General features: G+C 31.6%; 3 protein-coding genes across 5 annotated transcripts; 2 read left to right on the top strand and 1 right to left on the bottom strand.

Annotated features, from left to right (window-relative positions):
* Positions 1–333: 333 nt before the first annotated feature.
* On the top strand, positions 334–6,659 carry LOC126740124 (ADP-ribosylation factor-like protein 5B). The gene is made up of 3 exons (XM_050446041.1): positions 334–683; positions 917–1,361; positions 5,971–6,659. The coding sequence occupies exons 1-3, from the start codon at positions 638–640 to the stop codon at positions 6,017–6,019; spliced, it is 540 nt and encodes a 179-aa protein (XP_050301998.1). The 5' UTR covers positions 334–637; the 3' UTR covers positions 6,020–6,659.
* A 63-nt stretch (positions 6,660–6,722) lies between these two features.
* On the bottom strand, positions 6,723–13,204 carry LOC126740121 (zinc finger protein 239-like). Of its 3 annotated transcripts, none has more exons than XM_050446036.1 (6): positions 13,082–13,204; positions 12,771–12,924; positions 12,314–12,717; positions 11,995–12,267; positions 11,730–11,933; positions 6,723–6,931 (listed from the first exon to the last, which is right to left on the bottom strand). In XM_050446036.1, exons 2-6 carry the CDS (start codon positions 12,921–12,923, stop codon positions 6,742–6,744), a joined length of 1,224 nt encoding a protein of 407 aa, XP_050301993.1. In that variant the 5' UTR covers position 12,924; positions 13,082–13,204; the 3' UTR covers positions 6,723–6,741. The 3 variants fall into 3 exon arrangements, with proteins under 3 accessions (XP_050301993.1, XP_050301995.1, XP_050301994.1); XM_050446038.1 differs by lacking the exon at positions 13,082–13,204 and having other exon boundaries at positions 12,314–12,545; positions 12,604–12,717; positions 12,771–13,019; XM_050446037.1 differs by lacking the exon at positions 13,082–13,204 and having other exon boundaries at positions 12,771–13,019.
* Positions 13,205–13,260: 56 nt separating this feature from the next.
* LOC126740123 (zinc finger protein 879-like) lies at positions 13,261–14,496 on the top strand. The gene is made up of 3 exons (XM_050446040.1): positions 13,261–13,506; positions 13,560–13,996; positions 14,056–14,496. Exons 1-3 carry the CDS (start codon positions 13,345–13,347, stop codon positions 14,360–14,362), a joined length of 906 nt encoding a protein of 301 aa, XP_050301997.1. The 5' UTR covers positions 13,261–13,344; the 3' UTR covers positions 14,363–14,496.
* Positions 14,497–17,087: the final 2,591 nt, after the last annotated feature.

Genomic DNA, 17,087 nt, shown 5'->3' with positions numbered 1-17,087 from the left:
CGCTGCTTGACAAGTGACAGGCGCGGCGTTGCCTTTTCGGCTAAATCATTTTACATTGTAACACGGCAAGTATAAATATATATTGCACACCAACCATTAAATTTACATAATAACTCCGGTGTTATCAGTTGACAAAATTTTAATTTCTAACACAAAATAGTACAAATATGCAGGGTCTTCTATTTAAAAAAATATAATCAACTATAACTTTATTAACCTAAAACATATCACTGCAACACTGGATTTTTTAAGTACATTTAGCAGCTAATCAGTAGATAATAGATTGTCAATCTTTGTAATTTTTGACAGATTTGACGTTTGTACCCATATGATTTTGACAGCTCCAATTTCACTTTCACAAAAGAATCTCTCTACAAAAGAAAAAAACCTTCAATTAACTTTTATCAATGGCATAGAACCCAATCTGGAATGTGAAATATTAAGGAAGTCGATTTAATTGTACGGAATTATACTTTCGTTGGCTTGATTAATTAATACGTTCCTATTAAAAACATAGTGAAATCGCTGTGATATCGTAGCCCGAGGACAATGTTTTTGTTAGTATAGTGAGGATATTATTTGATTATTTTGCAATTAGTAACATATTTCTGGACAAAGACGGACGTTTTTAAGCATTATGGGACTTTTATTTGCCAAATTGTGGAGTTTATTTGGAAATGATGGTAAGCACACAAACTCAGCATAAATCATATTAAACAGCCTTAAAAATTACATAAGGAAGCTTAACATTGTCTGGTAAGCTTAGAATGTATATCACAGACCTTGACTGTATAAATATATCAATGTTTTATTTGTTTTTAATGGCTTGCAATATGGTTTTTGTATACATGTAACACTTAAACATCTCTCTAAGTAATAGGCACTTTAAAATGTAATTTTCATGTTTCTGTTCCAGAACACAAAATAGTAATTGTTGGCCTGGATAATGCAGGCAAAACCACAATTTTATATCAATTCCTTATGAACGAAGTGGTCCATACAAGTCCCACAATAGGATCCAATGTAGAGGAAGTCGTGTGGAGAAATATTCATTTTATTATGTGGGATTTGGGGGGCCAGCAATCTCTCAGGGCTGCATGGAGTACATATTACACAAATACCGAGTTTGTGATAGTAGTAGTAGATTCAACAGATCGAGAAAGACTAACAGTGATAAGAGAAGAACTTTACAAAATGTTATCCCATGAAGAGTTATCGAAAGCAGGAGTTTTGGTTTATGCCAACAAACAAGATGTCAAAGGATCAATGACCGCCTCGGAAATTTCCAAAGAGTTAGATTTGACATCGATTAAAAAACATCAGTGGCATATACAGAGCTGTTGTGCACTCACAGGAGAAGGGTAAGGATTTATTTATAATTAGAATTTGGTGGATTTACAAGCAAAATTATTTCTCATGATTTACATCAAGAAAAATTATGCAATTATATTTCGTCTAAGCTTCATTCAAGAAAAATCATTCCTTTCTTGACTGTTGGTTTTCCAATCTTTTTGTCTAATAGTGAATTGTAACTGTTCTACTTCCAAGCAAATTTGATAGTTAGATTCCACATATTTATTTAGCAGTTTTTTTTCCAACAGGAAAATCTACAATTAATGTTTTGAAAGTGTACACAAGTATTAAATTACTATAAATTAAATAACCAAAAGAAAGAAAAATAAGGAAAACTTAAATTACTATAGTAACATCATGTATATATCAAAATTAAAGGAGATGTAAATTAACATTAGAATGAACAAAGAAAGGGATTCATGGGACAAGGGAAAAAAGGAAGAGAAAAGGAATTATAGTAACTGTTGGTTTGTCAGAGGCAAAACTAGATCCTTTATGGAGCAGACAAATACAGTAGTGGCTAACTAATTAGAAACAATTTAAAAAAAATACCTTATTCAATGTTTCATTCAGTTCTTTAAAATAAATTAAAACCAACTTATTGTAAAATTTTGATTGTTCATCACAACAGCAATATATAATTTATTTATAGACATTCCACTAAGAAATTTATAGGGAATGCAGAATATAAACAAAATTTATAGTTTAATATAACACAGTTGGACATCTACTTAGAAACGACGAAAATAAACGCGCGTATAGTTTATTTCAAACCTTTGTCAATACAATTGTTATTGAATTGACAAAGGTTTGTTATAATTGAAATTGTTGATATGTAATTGAAATTGTTACCAATGTAACAATTTGTGTTTTTTGTATCTACAAGCCTTGTCTTTGTGTCTTCCACAGTTTAAAATGGGAGTAAAAAAAAATTGTGATCCGTCAATGCGTAAAATAATTTTTGCGACTTACGAATAATACAGTAAAATAGCTGACCACCTAAAATGTTCAAAAAAAATGGTTTTCTATGCTCTGAAACACATAAAAGAACATAAAACGTACGAAAATATTCCACGCAAGAGAAGATCTAACCAGCCAACGAACTGATGAAACTATTGTTCAAATGCCTAAAATGAATCCATTTTTAACCTCCAACCAGATTAAAGAAGAACTTTCTCCAGCTATCGCGATATCATCACGAACCATAAGACGACGACTTAATGAGGCCAACCTATTTAGGACGAGTATCCCGCAAGAAACCACTGCTAAAGAAGAAAAATCGCCAGGCTAGATTAAAATTCGCTAAGGACCATATTAATTGGACCATAAAAGAGTGGAAAAAATTATTATGGTCTGATGAGACAAAAATAAATCGCATTGGTAGTGATGGTAGAATATTTGTGAGAAGACCAAGGGGTGCGGAAAATAATCCGAAGTATACAACCAGCACAGTCAAACATGGAGGTGGAAATATAAAATTTTGGAGATGTTTTTCGTGGCGTGGTCCATTAGTGAAAATTGACGGTATTCTTGACCAAGAAAAATATAAAGATATTATGGAGAACCGCATGTTGCCGTTTGCTGATGAAACTATGCCGGTGTCTTGGGTTTTGCAACAAGACAATGATCCCAAGCACACGGCCAAGTCTGTAAAAAAATGGTTTGACGATAACCATGTTGATGTACTTGATTGGCCCTTATGTAGTCCGGATCGCAATCCCATTGAGACTCTCTGGAGAGACCTGAAAAAACTTTTAGAACATAAAAATATTAAAAACCTTAAAGATCTGGCGGAAGAAGCAGAGCAGGCGTGGAAATCGATACCACTAGCGAGATGTCAACATCTGGTGGAGTTAATGTCCAGGAGATGTAGAGCTGTCATTGAAAATAAGGGATTTGCTACAAAATATTGATTTATTTAGAGTTGAGAGTTCCTATTTTTATTTTTTAAATTGATAATTCTTTGGTTTCTAATTAGTTGTCCAATTCAATATTTGTATAAAAAATTAACTTTTTTTTAAAAGTATATATGTGAAGAAAAATCCACTAAATTTATGGTAATATTAAAGGTAAATGTTAGTTACGACAATGGGCGAGAAATAAGATTTATGATTTTTATTAATTTATTCACACTGTTTCTAATTAGTTGGCCACCACTGTATGTCAAGCAAAGTATAACTACTATAAAACTGTACTACTATAACTACTATAAAACTGTATAGAAGCAAATCGTGGGACATGAATTAGAATATCGTTCAAGAGAGGAGGAGAATTTATTTGATTATTGACCGCAACTTCCATAAGAATGTTACAAAATGAATTGTTCTCCTCATGGCCAGAGATTGCAGATTAAATCTACCTAACATCAGATCATGATCATGTCTCCTAAGGAAACATAAGAAACTTTACATTTGTAGCCAACATGGCATTCATAGAAAGGACACCACACCAAGGAACCGTATTCCAGTCTTGATCTAACAAAGGAAAAGTACAATAGTTTTATTGAGTTTGAGTTGTTAAAGTGTCGGCTATTTCGAATGACAAAACCCAGAAGTTTCAACGAGGAGGTCACCGTCTGTTCAATATGTGGCACAAATGTGAGCCTATCGTCGAATACAACTCCTAGATCTTTAATAGAAGTACTTCTACAGAGGATTTGATTGTCTATATTGTAATTAAACAAAACAGGATCCTTGGTTCGGTGAAAGGAGATCACACAGCATTTCGAGATGTTAAGACATAACTGATTTCGACTGCACCACCCCCTGATTAGATCCAAGTTACTCTGTAAGAACAAGCAGTCCAAGATACTATTGATACACCAGAATATTTTCAGATCATCAGCATAAGCTAGTCTAAGGCAGGAAATCAATTCTATAAGATCATTAATATAAAAGATAAAAAGAAGTGGGCCAAGATTGGATCCCTGTGGGACTCCAGAAGTTGAAACAAAGGTATTAGATCTGCAACTACCTCAACAAACTGTAGACGGTCAATAAGGTATGACGAAAGCAACGAAATTAGCCTTTCTGAGAAGTTGAATTGCTTGTTCAATTTTTCCAGCAGAATGCTATGATTTATCTGATCGAAAGCCTTACTGAAATCAGTATACATCATATCAACCTGACTTTTTCTATCGAGGGCTGAAGAAATAAAATAAGTCACATTACAGAGGTTAGTGATGCACGACCTTTTAGGAATAAAACCGTGCTGATCTATAGAGAGTAGTGATTGAACTTGGGGAAGAATTCTGTTATAAAGAATAGTTTCAAAAGTTTTGGAAAAATTGCAAAGTATGGAGATAGGTCGGTAGTTGTCGATTCTGTTTATATCGTCTTTTTTGTCAATTGGTATTACTTTAGCACATTTCCAGACGGCTGGAAATTTGCCAGTTTTAAAAATAAGGTTAAAAATATGACATAAAGGCTGACAAACATGCAGTCTTTAGCCACAAAACTTGGAACACCGTCTGGACCGGCTGTCAACTTGTTTTTTAGCCTCCGACTAGCAGCAATAATTTCCTCAGTGGTAATTGATGGAAGAATGTCAATGAGGTCTGAGGAATTAGAAGGAGGCTAGGTTTCTACGAGGTTGATTGGATCTTTATAGGCATTCTGAAAAAGCTGGCACAATATTTTCTGTTCCTTGAAAAGAATTACCATTGGCATCGCACATGATAGACGGAAGTGAAGAGTGACTTTTCTTAGCTCTAACAAAAGACCAAAACGATGAGGGATCAGTGACAATGTTCTCCTCACAAATGAGTTATAGGCCTCACGGGCTTGAGATTTTACTGTCTGACGAAGCCTGTTGTATCTGGAAAAATTAAATTCAGTTGGAGAGGATCTATAATCACGATATGGTTTTTCCTTCTTAAAGATATTAGAAATAATTTGTTTCGAAAACCACACTGGAAATCGCCGTCGTCTTCGTTGTTTTAAAGGTGCTGAAGCAGCGAAAGCTGAATCAAGTCTTTTGTAAAGTTCCTTGCAAGCGCTGTCAACGTCAGAAGACTGCAAGACGGAGAACCAGTCTATATTAAACAACAAATTATACATGAGTGGAAAGTTTGCTTTGCATATGTAAAGTGATGTCATCCAAAAAACTAAATTCTTCATTACTAAACTTTGCATTAATGTAATAATTTTTTTTTTGTGCCAGATCTCTTCCACTTATATGGGTACGAATGATTTTCACTTTAAGTTTGATCTATGTTGAATTTTATTCTGTAATGGGTGTATAGGAATGAAACTAACCAAACTGGAATCTTTTATTACAAGTCTTTTTTTTTCCTGATAATCTATCCAGTTTCTACTCATTTAAGAGCAAAATAAATAAGTTAGGAACACAGTTGAAAAACATACTTTTGTAATTTATTGATAGTTTTGAGTTCTATGAGAGCAGGAGCATTGTTTTGGCTATCTAAATCTTTTTCAAATATTTCAACTTCTTTCTATGAATTCACGGAATTTGTCAATGCATATGTCATTGATGTATAGTATTATTCACTTCTAGTATTAACTCTTAAATTATGTTTTGATATGTCATATAAATGTTTTAATTTTTACATGTAATTGAGTAATAGAAAATTTATAATGGTCTGAATTTTTGTTTCAGGTTATACCAAGGTCTAGAATGGATAGCAAATCGTTTGAAGAAAAAATGACATCTCTTTCATATCATTTAAACTGCCAAAATTGACCTAAATAATTACGTTATTGTCTTGTAAAAAAAATATTATCCAAATAGGGTAACACATTAAATGTAAGTAAACGTTAAATCACAACACATTTCAGATCCAGGTTTAGATTCTCATATTGAGAACGGCATTGAACTTTATATTAAAAAAATATCTTCCATGCAAGTGTGAATTGTGTGATATCCAAGGCATGTAATTAAATAAACTTGATTCAGCTTGAATGTGGGTAGAAACTAATTCACACTTGGTCTATGCCAAATGTATTATAGAACCTACAAAAAAAAGAGAATCATTTAAAAGGTTTGTGATATATGTATAGTGACTAAATAAGAACACTTTTATAGGTTGTATCTTGTTATAAAATGGCAAAATATTGTTTTTTAATGTCTGTTTAAGTGATTTTTATTGTATGGAGTAAATAGTTGATTATTTAGTTCAATTATTTGATTAGTGTTTGAGAAAATATGTATATTCGCCTTCAATTACCTTGAGAGGGCTGTTGTAATGGGACAGGTCTGGTATACTTTATTTTGGTATTTTTTTAGGTTGTATTATTATAATAGCAGTATATTATGTACAGATAAGATTAAAGATTAATTAACAAATAGTTGATTTTGTTCTGAAATTTAAGATTCCCTTAATCCTACTCCCATGGACAATGAAACAACCATTTTGGGTATTTCAGCATTTTAATTAACTTTTATATGGGTTTGGGTGTGGTACTTTAAATGATGGCCCCTTCTAAAACTTTTTCCACATATTTTACACACATGTGGCTTCTCCTCTGTATGAATTTTAATGTGTTGCCTTAAAATCCTGGGACAAGCGAATTTTTTATCACATATCTCACAAGATAACGGTCGTTCTCCTGTATGTTGCCTGGAATTATACAAAAAAAAATTCTTGTATTAATATTAAGCAGAAAATTTGCATTACATTTTTGCGAATTATTAAGTATTTTATAAATAGTTTTATTATGTTTTTTGATCTAAGAGTCAGAACTAGCTTGAGTCTTAGGCCACCAAATGTTTATTTATAGGAAATAGGCAAAGCATTTTTTACTTGTTAAAAATCAAAGTCATATCAAGAAAAAACTTGAAATTGGGCACTACACTTATAAAACACTATTAATTTTTTTTAAATGATCATTTAAAACATATTAACTAAGCAGGTAAAAGATGTTATGCCAGTGTCCTTAATAACAGTGTCTTCAAATATTTATTTTAATAAGAATATTTTAATTCTTTGTTTGAACTGCTGTAGCTGAGAGTCCTAACACCTCAAATATATAATATGAAGACTACAGGGAAAAAACGTGCAAAGTCACTATTAATTGAATTTGAGAAAATAAAATTTTAAATTTGAAAACGCTATAAATTTTTTAAAATTTTGATTTTGGAAACAAGTATTATACCGTATACTAGCTTTTTAAATTATGTAATGAAATTAAAAAATATCAATTAGTTTTTTAAATTTTATTACAAAATCAACCAAAGTACAAAAAAAAAAAAAAGCAAGCAAAGTCACTTTGTTTTAAATGTTACCGTATTTACTATATTGGTGTTTAGCGCTTATTTTTTGTTGTTTTAACGGGCTTTTCTCTTCTGTTCATTTTAGGGATTTTCTTTGCGGGTAGTACAGGAAGATTGTCGTAAAAGGAAAACGTGCTCTCGTCACAAAATTTTTTCAGTTGCTGTAGATCTTTGTACTTTTCTTTTGAAATAGGAATTTTACCTAAAAAAATATTTTATTAACAAAAACACTATTATTTAAAGGAATTACAAAACAAACTTACCATTATAAGCTCGTGATGGATAGTGAAACTCCTTTTCAGATAAAGATGGGCCTCGTATGAGTTTGGAGACTGGTTTAGTTACGATGGAAGTAGTCCAAGATCCATTATAGGTTTCACGATGAAGAATCATTCTTGGATGATTCACAGTGACTTCCAACTCTCTTATTGGTCGACTCAAAAACGGACACTTCTTTGCATACAAAGGAGACAAAAATGCACTCCAGTCGTTAACTTCTTCTATTTTATAAGGTGTTGGTTTAACTCTAGCTTCCTTGAAAACCCGAACCCAGTCTGAAGGTAGTTCGATCTTGGATTTGCAGTTAATTATACCCATATTTTTGTCACACTCCATAAATGAGTGGCCCCTAATCGGAAATACAACTTTGATAGTTTGAAACCTCTTTTTTTGGTGGACCAGGTAGTGCAAATAGCGAAACACTGTAAAGTTCTTATTTTGTCCTCCACAAGAGTCGCAAAAAATTATTAAAATCTTAACGCTACTAGGAAGATGATGAGTAACATAATCTTCTAAAAAAGAACATACCTCATTAGAACCCTTCTTAGCTACTTCTTCTGAATAGGTATAAAATAACTGAATCAGCATCCGAAAGTCTATGGATGTTAAAAGAATAAAAAGATAATTGACGCTTATAATAGACGTCATTAGTCGTTATGTTCGGGACTGTTGAAAAAGTTTTTTTGGTAGTCCATGGCCACCGCTTCTATCTTTATTGATTTCCTACTTTGAAGTCGAGCTTGTCTCCTCCTAACATAAAAGGCTTCTGTTTTTTTCTTATGAAGTTCTTTCTCTAATGTAAGCTTTCTTATTTTGCGATTTAGGAACTCTTTTATTTCCAAAGTGATGTTTTGGGTAAGCCTTAAATTTAGCGACTTTAATCTAGCATTGAATTCATCGCACTTGGAACAGGTGTCAGAGCGGGGATATCCAAAACTGATATTAAAATCCGTCGAAAAAATAGTTTGTAAGTTTCGTAAGACACAGATTTATCTGGATGTTTTAATTTATACATTGAGTGCATTTTGCGAATGTTCAAATCTTCAGGTAAGTAAATTTTCTTTGACTTTTTATTGCTATAATGACTAGACCTACCCTTAAACGAACGAATATGAGAAATAACACGGTTTTTTATATCTTCTTTAAGTGCATGATGTTTATAGGATTGTTTCCCCCTGTTGTCCTTAGGAGCAACTCCTTTGACTAGAAGTGAAGTGTGAATAGTCTGAACTCTTCTTCGTGTAATTCCATGAAGTGAACAAAATGCTTTAAGGCATACTGGAATGTCGACTGTTCCTTCATTACGTAGCACTCTTACCTTACAAAAGTAACTAGCCTGCCGGAAGTGACTTTCTTCTTCTGGGCGACGATTTCTTCGTTGCAAAACAGGACTTAGAAGAATAAGGCCACACAGATAGGCACTTTGTTCGTCCCAAGAACCTAACTCATTAAAATGATTAATTAATAAAACACATTAACAACCTTAAAAATAAAAGTTCCCCAGGTTTTGATGGTATATCGGCTAATCTGATTAAACAAACACACATAGAAATTCTAGAGCCACTTATTCACATCATAAATCAAATCTATAAGACTGGACATATACCTTCAAGCTTTAAATTAACAGTTGTCACTCCGATTCATAAATCAGGTCCCAAAAATGTTGTCACTAATTACCGGCCGATAAGCTTAATAACTTGCTTCGCAAAAATATTTGAAAAAAGTCTGAAAGACAGATTATTGAGCTTCTTTGTCACTAATAACATTTTGGCTGAAAATCAATATGGGTTTTTACCAGGTTGTAGTACTTCCGATGCATTACACAAACTCACTTCAGCAGTCACTAATCATCTTAACCAGAGCAGAAAGTGCCTTGGTGTTTTCATAGATCTCGCTAAGGCATTTGATACTGTTCCACATAACAAACTGTTTGAAGTTTTGGAACGTTATGGGGTAAGAGGAACTGCAATAACTCTAATGAAGAATTACTTAAAAAATAGACGACAAGTTGTTAAAATAAATAATACTTTAAGCAAAGAAGAGGTAATACAGATAGGAGTCCCGCAAGGCACAGTGTTAGGCCCGGTTCTGTTTATAATTTACTTAAACTCTCTCCTTAAAACAAAACTTAATAATGGAGAAATTATTTCATACGCAGACGACACAGCATTACTTTTTAATGGTACAGACTGGGATCAAACAAAGCAGTATGCCATAGAAGGCCTTAATCAAGTAAAAAATTGGCTGGAAACATTTAAGCTAAGTCTAAATGTCACCAAAACCAACTACATTGCCTTTTCACTAACTGCAGCAAATAGACCCAATTTTCTCAGTTTTCTATTGATAGATATAATCAGATCAAGGAAACAGCTCATACTAAGTATCTCGGGATATATGTGGATCAGAATCTCAAATGGCATGTACATGCAGATTATCTGGCAAATAAACTAAAAAAATTGATTTATACATTTTATATACTTAGAACGTTTCTAAATATTAAGGAACTTATTATAATATATAAATCACTCACTGAGTCAATTTTAAGATATGGTATTTTAGTATGGGGAGGATTATATAACAATGCTTTATATAAATTAACTATTGTCCATAAATATATCTTGAAGACTATTTTTAACAAATCAAGGCTTTTCCCTACAAATCAACTTTTTACAGAACAAGCAACTAATATAAGGACATTATACATTACAACAATATGTACATATATTCATTTTAAAACTCACATAAGAAACCATATAAATCATATCCATAATACAAGATCAAGGGCTAGAGATAATTTATACATTCCTAGCAGTTTAAAAAATATAAATTTAAAATTCTTTGTATACTTAGCACCAAAAACCTATAATCTTCTGCCTTGCACATTAAAAAAATTAAAAAATAAATCAAAATTTAGCAAGGAATGCAATAAGTATGTTCATAACCATTACCAAGATTTTGCCACTGTTTTCTAATGTAGGATAGTTAGTTTTTATACTTGTATATAATTGCAATATAGCAATTGTTGAGAGACGTAGGTGTTTAGGACTAAAAGGACAAAAATATTTCATTTAAAACTAGGACAAAAAAAATCAAATCGAGAGCAGGATTTATCACAATAGTTTTAAGGTTAGTTAAGCAAGTTTATTATAATTCGGAAAATAGAACCAACTTTTTTTTGAAACAACAGCGCACACAGGTGTGTTATGAACACCTAGGCGTTAATTTAAGATAGATACAGTGTAATAATATATATATTTTTTTTTGTTCGTACATAATTTTTCTTTTTATAAAATTACTGTAAATAAATGTGGCAGGGAGTCAGGGTGTACTGATCCCTCCAAATAATAATAAAAACAAATAATAATAATAATTTTAGCCCGTTCATTAGGTAAAACTTTTTCAAAGCACTGAAATCGCGTACAATGACAGTCTGGCCCTACTTCATGGCTCTGTAAGCGTATTTTTTTTGAAACATCAGACATACGACGAGTTATTTTACGTTTTTTAGATAGTCCACATATTTTTTTATCTAATTCGTCACCACTAGTGTCACTCGCCATGTTCACTCAGTTAAAATAATCGGCAGACTGACCTACGAGCTTAAAAAAACAATATAATTTTCTCAACCCAACACGTTTTTTCCTGACTTACCACGTTTTTATCTAGTATCGCGATGACATTGCACGTTCTTTCCCTGCATAGTTATTTAAAAACTGCACATATCCAGTGACACAGTGTGTTTCTTGCCGGTATTAATTGCTTATATGAAAACATTCTTTAAAAGGAAACACATAAATGTATTATCTTAATTTTTATAAAATACTGACTTTGCACGTTTTTTCCCTGTACTCTTCATATGTATTTACCTCAAATGTATGTTCAATTCAGACGGTAAACAGAAGCATTTTTCACAGTACTGACATTGGTGTGGTCTTTCATTTCTATGTGATTTCAGATGTCTGGTTAATGCAGTTGCATGGGAAAAATTAGCATTACACAGTTCACAACAAAACGGTCGTTCCCCAGAGTGACTTCTCTTGTGCGCGGTGAGTCGAGCATTTGAGACAAACCTTATTGTGAATTAGATTATTATAAATGAAATTGCAATAGATGAATGAATATCACACTCACCTAAGATTACAATAATTGCATTGAAAAGGCTTGTGACCAATATGCCTTCTCATATGTAATTTTAATGTCGAACTAAATCCAAAAAATTGGCCACAAATTGAACATAAAAATGTCTTTTTTCCCTTTTTTTTATCTGTGGTTATAGAAATATTATGAATTTTCCGCTTATGGATAGCCAAGGTTCCTATTTGTGTAAAACATTTTCCACAACTATCACAAAAGTAGGGCTTTTCTTTTGTATGTACGACCAAATGACGTCGTACATCGGCTTGCCTAAAATGAAATCTTAAAAAAAAGATTTATTAATCATAAACTCTACCTTGAAAATTTTCGGTGGCAAATATAACATTCCAGTTCCTTACAATCTCCATGCACTTTCATATGCCTGTTTAAAGTATATTTTGAACTACATTCCTTAAGGCAAATTTTGCATATAAAATCACTTTTGTTAGTTTCTTCCTTGACATTATTATCACAGTCCAAAGTTTCAGTATCTGCCTCTAATACTGAAGTTAATAGCAAGTCACTCTTGACATCCTTTTCAGGATCTCCTGTGGCAAAATCACTAGGAATTAGATTATTAATAGTTTCAGTTTGATTTTTTAGAACCAGTAGAAATTTTGAATGTGTCTCCAAACATAGGTCTCGAAAAAGGTGGCAATATATTAACTTTTCTAGGCAACTGTTGCATATATTGTGTGGTAGCTGATCTGTTGATTTAACCTAGAATTAAGGTTTATGATAGAAATAAAAATTGTCTATTTGTTGTTCTTTACCTGTAAAGAAGTGCACTTAAACAATATAGAGTCCAAGGGTTCTTCTTTTCCCGATATGCTTAGTAAGGAAAACAGGGAAGTTATTCCTTTGGCAGCCATACATGTTCTACATCTTTCTGACAAGTCATTTACATTTAACTCACTTGAGGTCATTCTTTAATTGTTAAAAAATGGCTTCGTTAATGTATCAATATTTTAAAAAAATGTTTATTATTTATAATAAAGTATAAAAAAGAAATAAAAACCTAACCTAACATTTTTTGTGACAGTATTGCCACACTTAATAATTTAATTCTCCAAATAATCCTCACCTATGTAATTTTTTAATTAATATTCTTGCCCTTAAATCAAACTTAACCAACTGGTTTACTTCTATGTTAATAATAATAATAACTATGAATTCCCTTTTGCTTGAATTTTTACCCTGCCCTAGAGAAATACTGTAATAGTGGCAACGCTGAAATAATAACATTTATGAGGTTATGTATACTTAACCCCTGCCGGGTGCTGTAACTTTTTTTTATATACAAATTGCAAATAAGTTTTCTATTTGAAATTTAAAATTAAATAAACAATGGATTCTTCAGTATTATTAAGAAGCATGTCGGATTTTTGTAGGACATGCATGACGTCTGACGCGAATTTAACATCTTTATTTGCGATAGTAAACATATCGGGTAAGGTGACCAAAAAAGACTCAATAGCTTCCCTACTTTTTGAGTCTACATCTTTACAGGTAAGCAATAAACTTCCATAAATTTAAAATATTTTTTTTAATGTGTTTGTTAGGTCGAACCTTCGGATGGGTTGCCTCAAAAAATCTGCCAAACTTGTTTAAAAAGGCTTTTATCATGCCACCTATTCCAAATCACCGTCCATGAAACCCAATTGAAGCTTCAAAAAATTAAAGAAACCCAAAGGGCTGAGACTGATAATGATGATAAAGTAATTTGCATCTTTAATGATGAACTGCTCAAGGAATTTGAGGTTGAAAATCTTCCCACAGAAGAAGAATCCTTATCCAGCTGTGAAAACAATGAGGAAATTAATAACACCAACCCTGTTAACAGCGATAATAATGATCCAACAGGCCAACCTAGACCTACTTATAAATGTAAAACATGTTCAAAAATCTGCAGCAATAAATCCTTACTAAACAGACACTTGAAAATACATGGCGACTTTAAGAAACTGCAGTGCCACATTTGCCTAAAAAGATTCACCACGTAATTGGATCACTCAACACATAAACTTAGTATTTAATGTTTCGTTTTTTTTTTTGTAGGCTAGAGGGTAAAGAGCGTCACCTAAGAGTTCACACCGGTGAAAAACCTTATAACTGTAAATATTGCGATAGGGACTTCAGGCAATCAAGTATATTAAACACTCACCTGAAAAAAATACATCATATCACTCCGACGAAGCCAACAATAGAAGAGCGAGAGGACAGCTGGAAATGGTCATTTTTATGCACAGTTTGTGGTCATCGATACGCTAGCAGCAGCGGCTTGACGGGACATATGAGGGCCAAACATCCAGAGGAATATGAAAGGGAATTAGTGTCTAACTCGAAAAAAATTAAAACCACTTAAAAGTGTTCTGTGTTGTTCTTAGGTGTAAGCGAAAATTATGTTAATTTCTGTTGTTTGTCTCTAAGTTAAGAGGTATTTTTGTATTTTATTTTATGTGTTTTTAAATAAAGAATATTTAAGTTTTAACAAAATAATGGCATATTATTTAAATGATGTGAATGAAAGAGTTTGCGGTGTCCAGCAAGTTTATTGACTTTACACTAAAAAAAAAAATCATGCAACAAAAAGTTAAAACAGGTGTCTACTTTACTGGAAGAATTTAAGTTCCAAATTTCAAGTCTCTAACTTTCTTGGATTCAGAGATATGAGCATTTTGTGTCTAAAATCTTCAATTTTTTTGGAAATAAATTTTTTCCAACTTCCAAGGCAAATATCTTCATTGCAAAATTTTTTTGGAAAAAACGCTGAAATAGGTGTCCAATGATTTTATTAGAAGATTTTATATTCCAAATTTCAAGTCTCTAACTTTCTTAGACTCAGAGATATGAGCATTTTGTCTCTTTGATTATTATTTATTTTTTAAATTCTCAACTTCCAGAACTGTTTTTTCATTTTTTTTAATTTTTTAGAAAAACGCTGAAATAGGTGTCCAATGATTTTATTAGAGGAAGCGTTGTTCCAATTTTCAACTCTCTAACTTTATTACTTTCAGAGATATGAGCATTTTGTGCCTAAAATATTAAATTTTTTTGAAAATAAATTTTTTCCAACTTTCAAGGCAAATATCTTCATTGCAAAATTTTTTTGGAAAAAACGCTGAAATAGGTGTCCAATGATTTTATTAGAGGAAGCGCTGTTCCAATTTTCAACTCTCTAACTTTATTACTTTCAGAGATATGAGCATTTTGTGTCTAAAATCTTCAATTTTTTTTGAATAAATTTTTTTCCAACTTCCAAGGCAAATATCTTCATTGCAAAATTTTTTTGGAAAAAACGCTGAAATAGGTGTCCAATGATTTTATTAGAGGAAGTGCTGTTCCAATTTTCAACTCTCTAACTTTATTACTTTCAGAGATATGAGCATTTTGTGCCTAAAATATTAAATTTTTTTGAAAATAAATTTTTTCCAACTTTCAAGGCAAATATCTTCATTGCAAAATTTTTTTGGAAAAAACGCTGAAATAGGTGTCCAATGATTTTATTAGAGGAAGCGCTGTTCCAATTTTCAACTCTCTAACTTTATTACTTTCAGAGATATGAGCATTTTGTGCCTAAAATATTAAATTTTTTTGAAAATAAATTTTTTCCAACTTTCAAGGCAAATATCTTCATTGCAAAATTTTTTTGGATAAAACGCTGAAATAGGTGTCCAATGATTTTATTAGAGGAAGCGTTGTTCCAATTTTCAACTCTCTAACTTTATTACTTTCAGAGATATGAGCATTTTGTGCCTAAAATATTAAATTTTTTTGAAAATAAATTTTTTCCAACTTTCAAGGCAAATATCTTCATTGCAAAATTTTTTTGGAAAAAACGCTGAAATAGGTGTCCAATGATTTTATTAGAGGAAGCGCTGTTCCAATTTTCAACTCTCTAACTTTATTACTTTCAGAGATATGAGCATTTTGTGCCTAAAATATTAAATTTTTTTGAAAATAAATTTTTTCCAACTTTCAAGGCAAATATCTTCATTGCAAAATTTTTTTAGAAAAAACGCTAAAATACGTTTCCAATGATTTTATTAGAGGAAGTGCTGTTCTAATTTTGAACTCTCTAACTTTATTACTTTCAGAGATATGAGCATTTTGTGTCTAAAATCTTCAATTTTTTTGGAAAGAAATTTTTACCAACTTCAGAGGCAAATATCTTCATTGCAAAATTTTTTTGGAAAAAACGCTGAAATAGGTGTCCAATGATTTTATTAGAGGAAGCGCTGTTCCAATTTTCAACTCTCTAACTTTATTACTTTCAGAGATATGAGCATTTTGTGCCTAAAATATTAAATTTTTTTGAAAATAAATTTTTTCCAACTTTCAAGGCAAATATCTTCATTGCAAAATTTTTTTGGATAAAACGCTGAAATAGGTGTCCAATGATTTTATTAGAGGAAGCGTTGTTCCAATTTTCAACTCTCTAACTTTATTACTTTCAGAGATATGAGCATTTTGTGCCTAAAATATTAAATTTTTTTGAAAATAAATTTTTTCCAACTTTCAAGGCAAATATCTTCATTGCAAAATTTTTTTGGAAAAAACGCTGAAATAGGTGTCCAATGATTTTATTAGAGGAAGCGCTGTTCCAATTTTCAACTCTCTAACTTTATTACTTTCAGAGATATGAGCATTTTGTGCCTAAAATATTAAATTTTTTTGAAAATAAATTTTTTCCAACTTTCAAGGCAAATATCTTCATTGCAAAATTTTTTTAGAAAAAACGCTAAAATACGTTTCCAATGATTTTATTAGAGGAAGTGCTGTTCTAATTTTGAACTCTCTAACTTTATTACTTTCAGAGATATGAGCATTTTGTGTCTAAAATCTTCAATTTTTTTGGAAAGAAATTTTTACCAACTTCAGAGGCAAATATCTTCATTGCAAAATTTTTTTGGAAAAAATGCTGAAATAGGTGTCCAATGATTTTATTAGAGGAAGCGCTGTTCCAATTTTCAACTCTCTAACTTCATTACTTTCAGGGATATGAGCATTTTGTGCCTAAAATCTTCAATTTTTTTTGGAAATAAATTTTTTCCAACTTCCAAGGCAAATATCTTCATTGCAAAATTTTT

Source organism: Anthonomus grandis, chromosome 9 (genome assembly GCF_022605725.1).
Source record: "Anthonomus grandis grandis chromosome 9, icAntGran1.3, whole genome shotgun sequence".
Lineage (NCBI taxonomy): Eukaryota > Metazoa > Arthropoda > Insecta > Coleoptera > Curculionidae > Anthonomus > Anthonomus grandis.
This window is presented reverse-complemented; position numbering and strand designations above follow the sequence as displayed.

Excerpts from the sequence above, each read along its gene's own strand:
- LOC126740124 (XM_050446041.1), top strand. The coding sequence starts at position 638 with ATGGGACTTTTATTTGCCAAATTGTGGAGTTTATTTGGAAATGATG. Across the intron at positions 684-916 it reads GAGTTTATTTGGAAATGATG|AACACAAAATAGTAATTGTT; the intron begins GTAAGCACACAA and ends TTTCTGTTCCAG. Across the intron at positions 1,362-5,970 it reads TGTGCACTCACAGGAGAAGG|GTTATACCAAGGTCTAGAAT; the intron begins GTAAGGATTTAT and ends TTTTTGTTTCAG.
- LOC126740123 (XM_050446040.1), top strand. The coding sequence starts at position 13,345 with ATGGATTCTTCAGTATTATTAAGAAGCATGTCGGATTTTTGTAGGACA. Across the intron at positions 13,507-13,559 it reads TTGAGTCTACATCTTTACAG|GTCGAACCTTCGGATGGGTT; the intron begins GTAAGCAATAAA and ends TGTGTTTGTTAG. Across the intron at positions 13,997-14,055 it reads TGCCTAAAAAGATTCACCAC|GCTAGAGGGTAAAGAGCGTC; the intron begins GTAATTGGATCA and ends TTTTTTTTGTAG.
- LOC126740121 (XM_050446036.1), bottom strand. The coding sequence starts at position 12,923 with ATGACCTCAAGTGAGTTAAATGTAAATGACTTGTCAGAAAGATGTAGA. Across the intron at positions 12,718-12,770 it reads TTAAGTGCACTTCTTTACAG|GTTAAATCAACAGATCAGCT; the intron begins GTAAAGAACAAC and ends CCTTAATTCTAG. Across the intron at positions 6,932-11,729 it reads GAATTGAACATACATTTGAG|GCAACATACAGGAGAACGAC; the intron begins GTAAATACATAT and ends GTATAATTCCAG.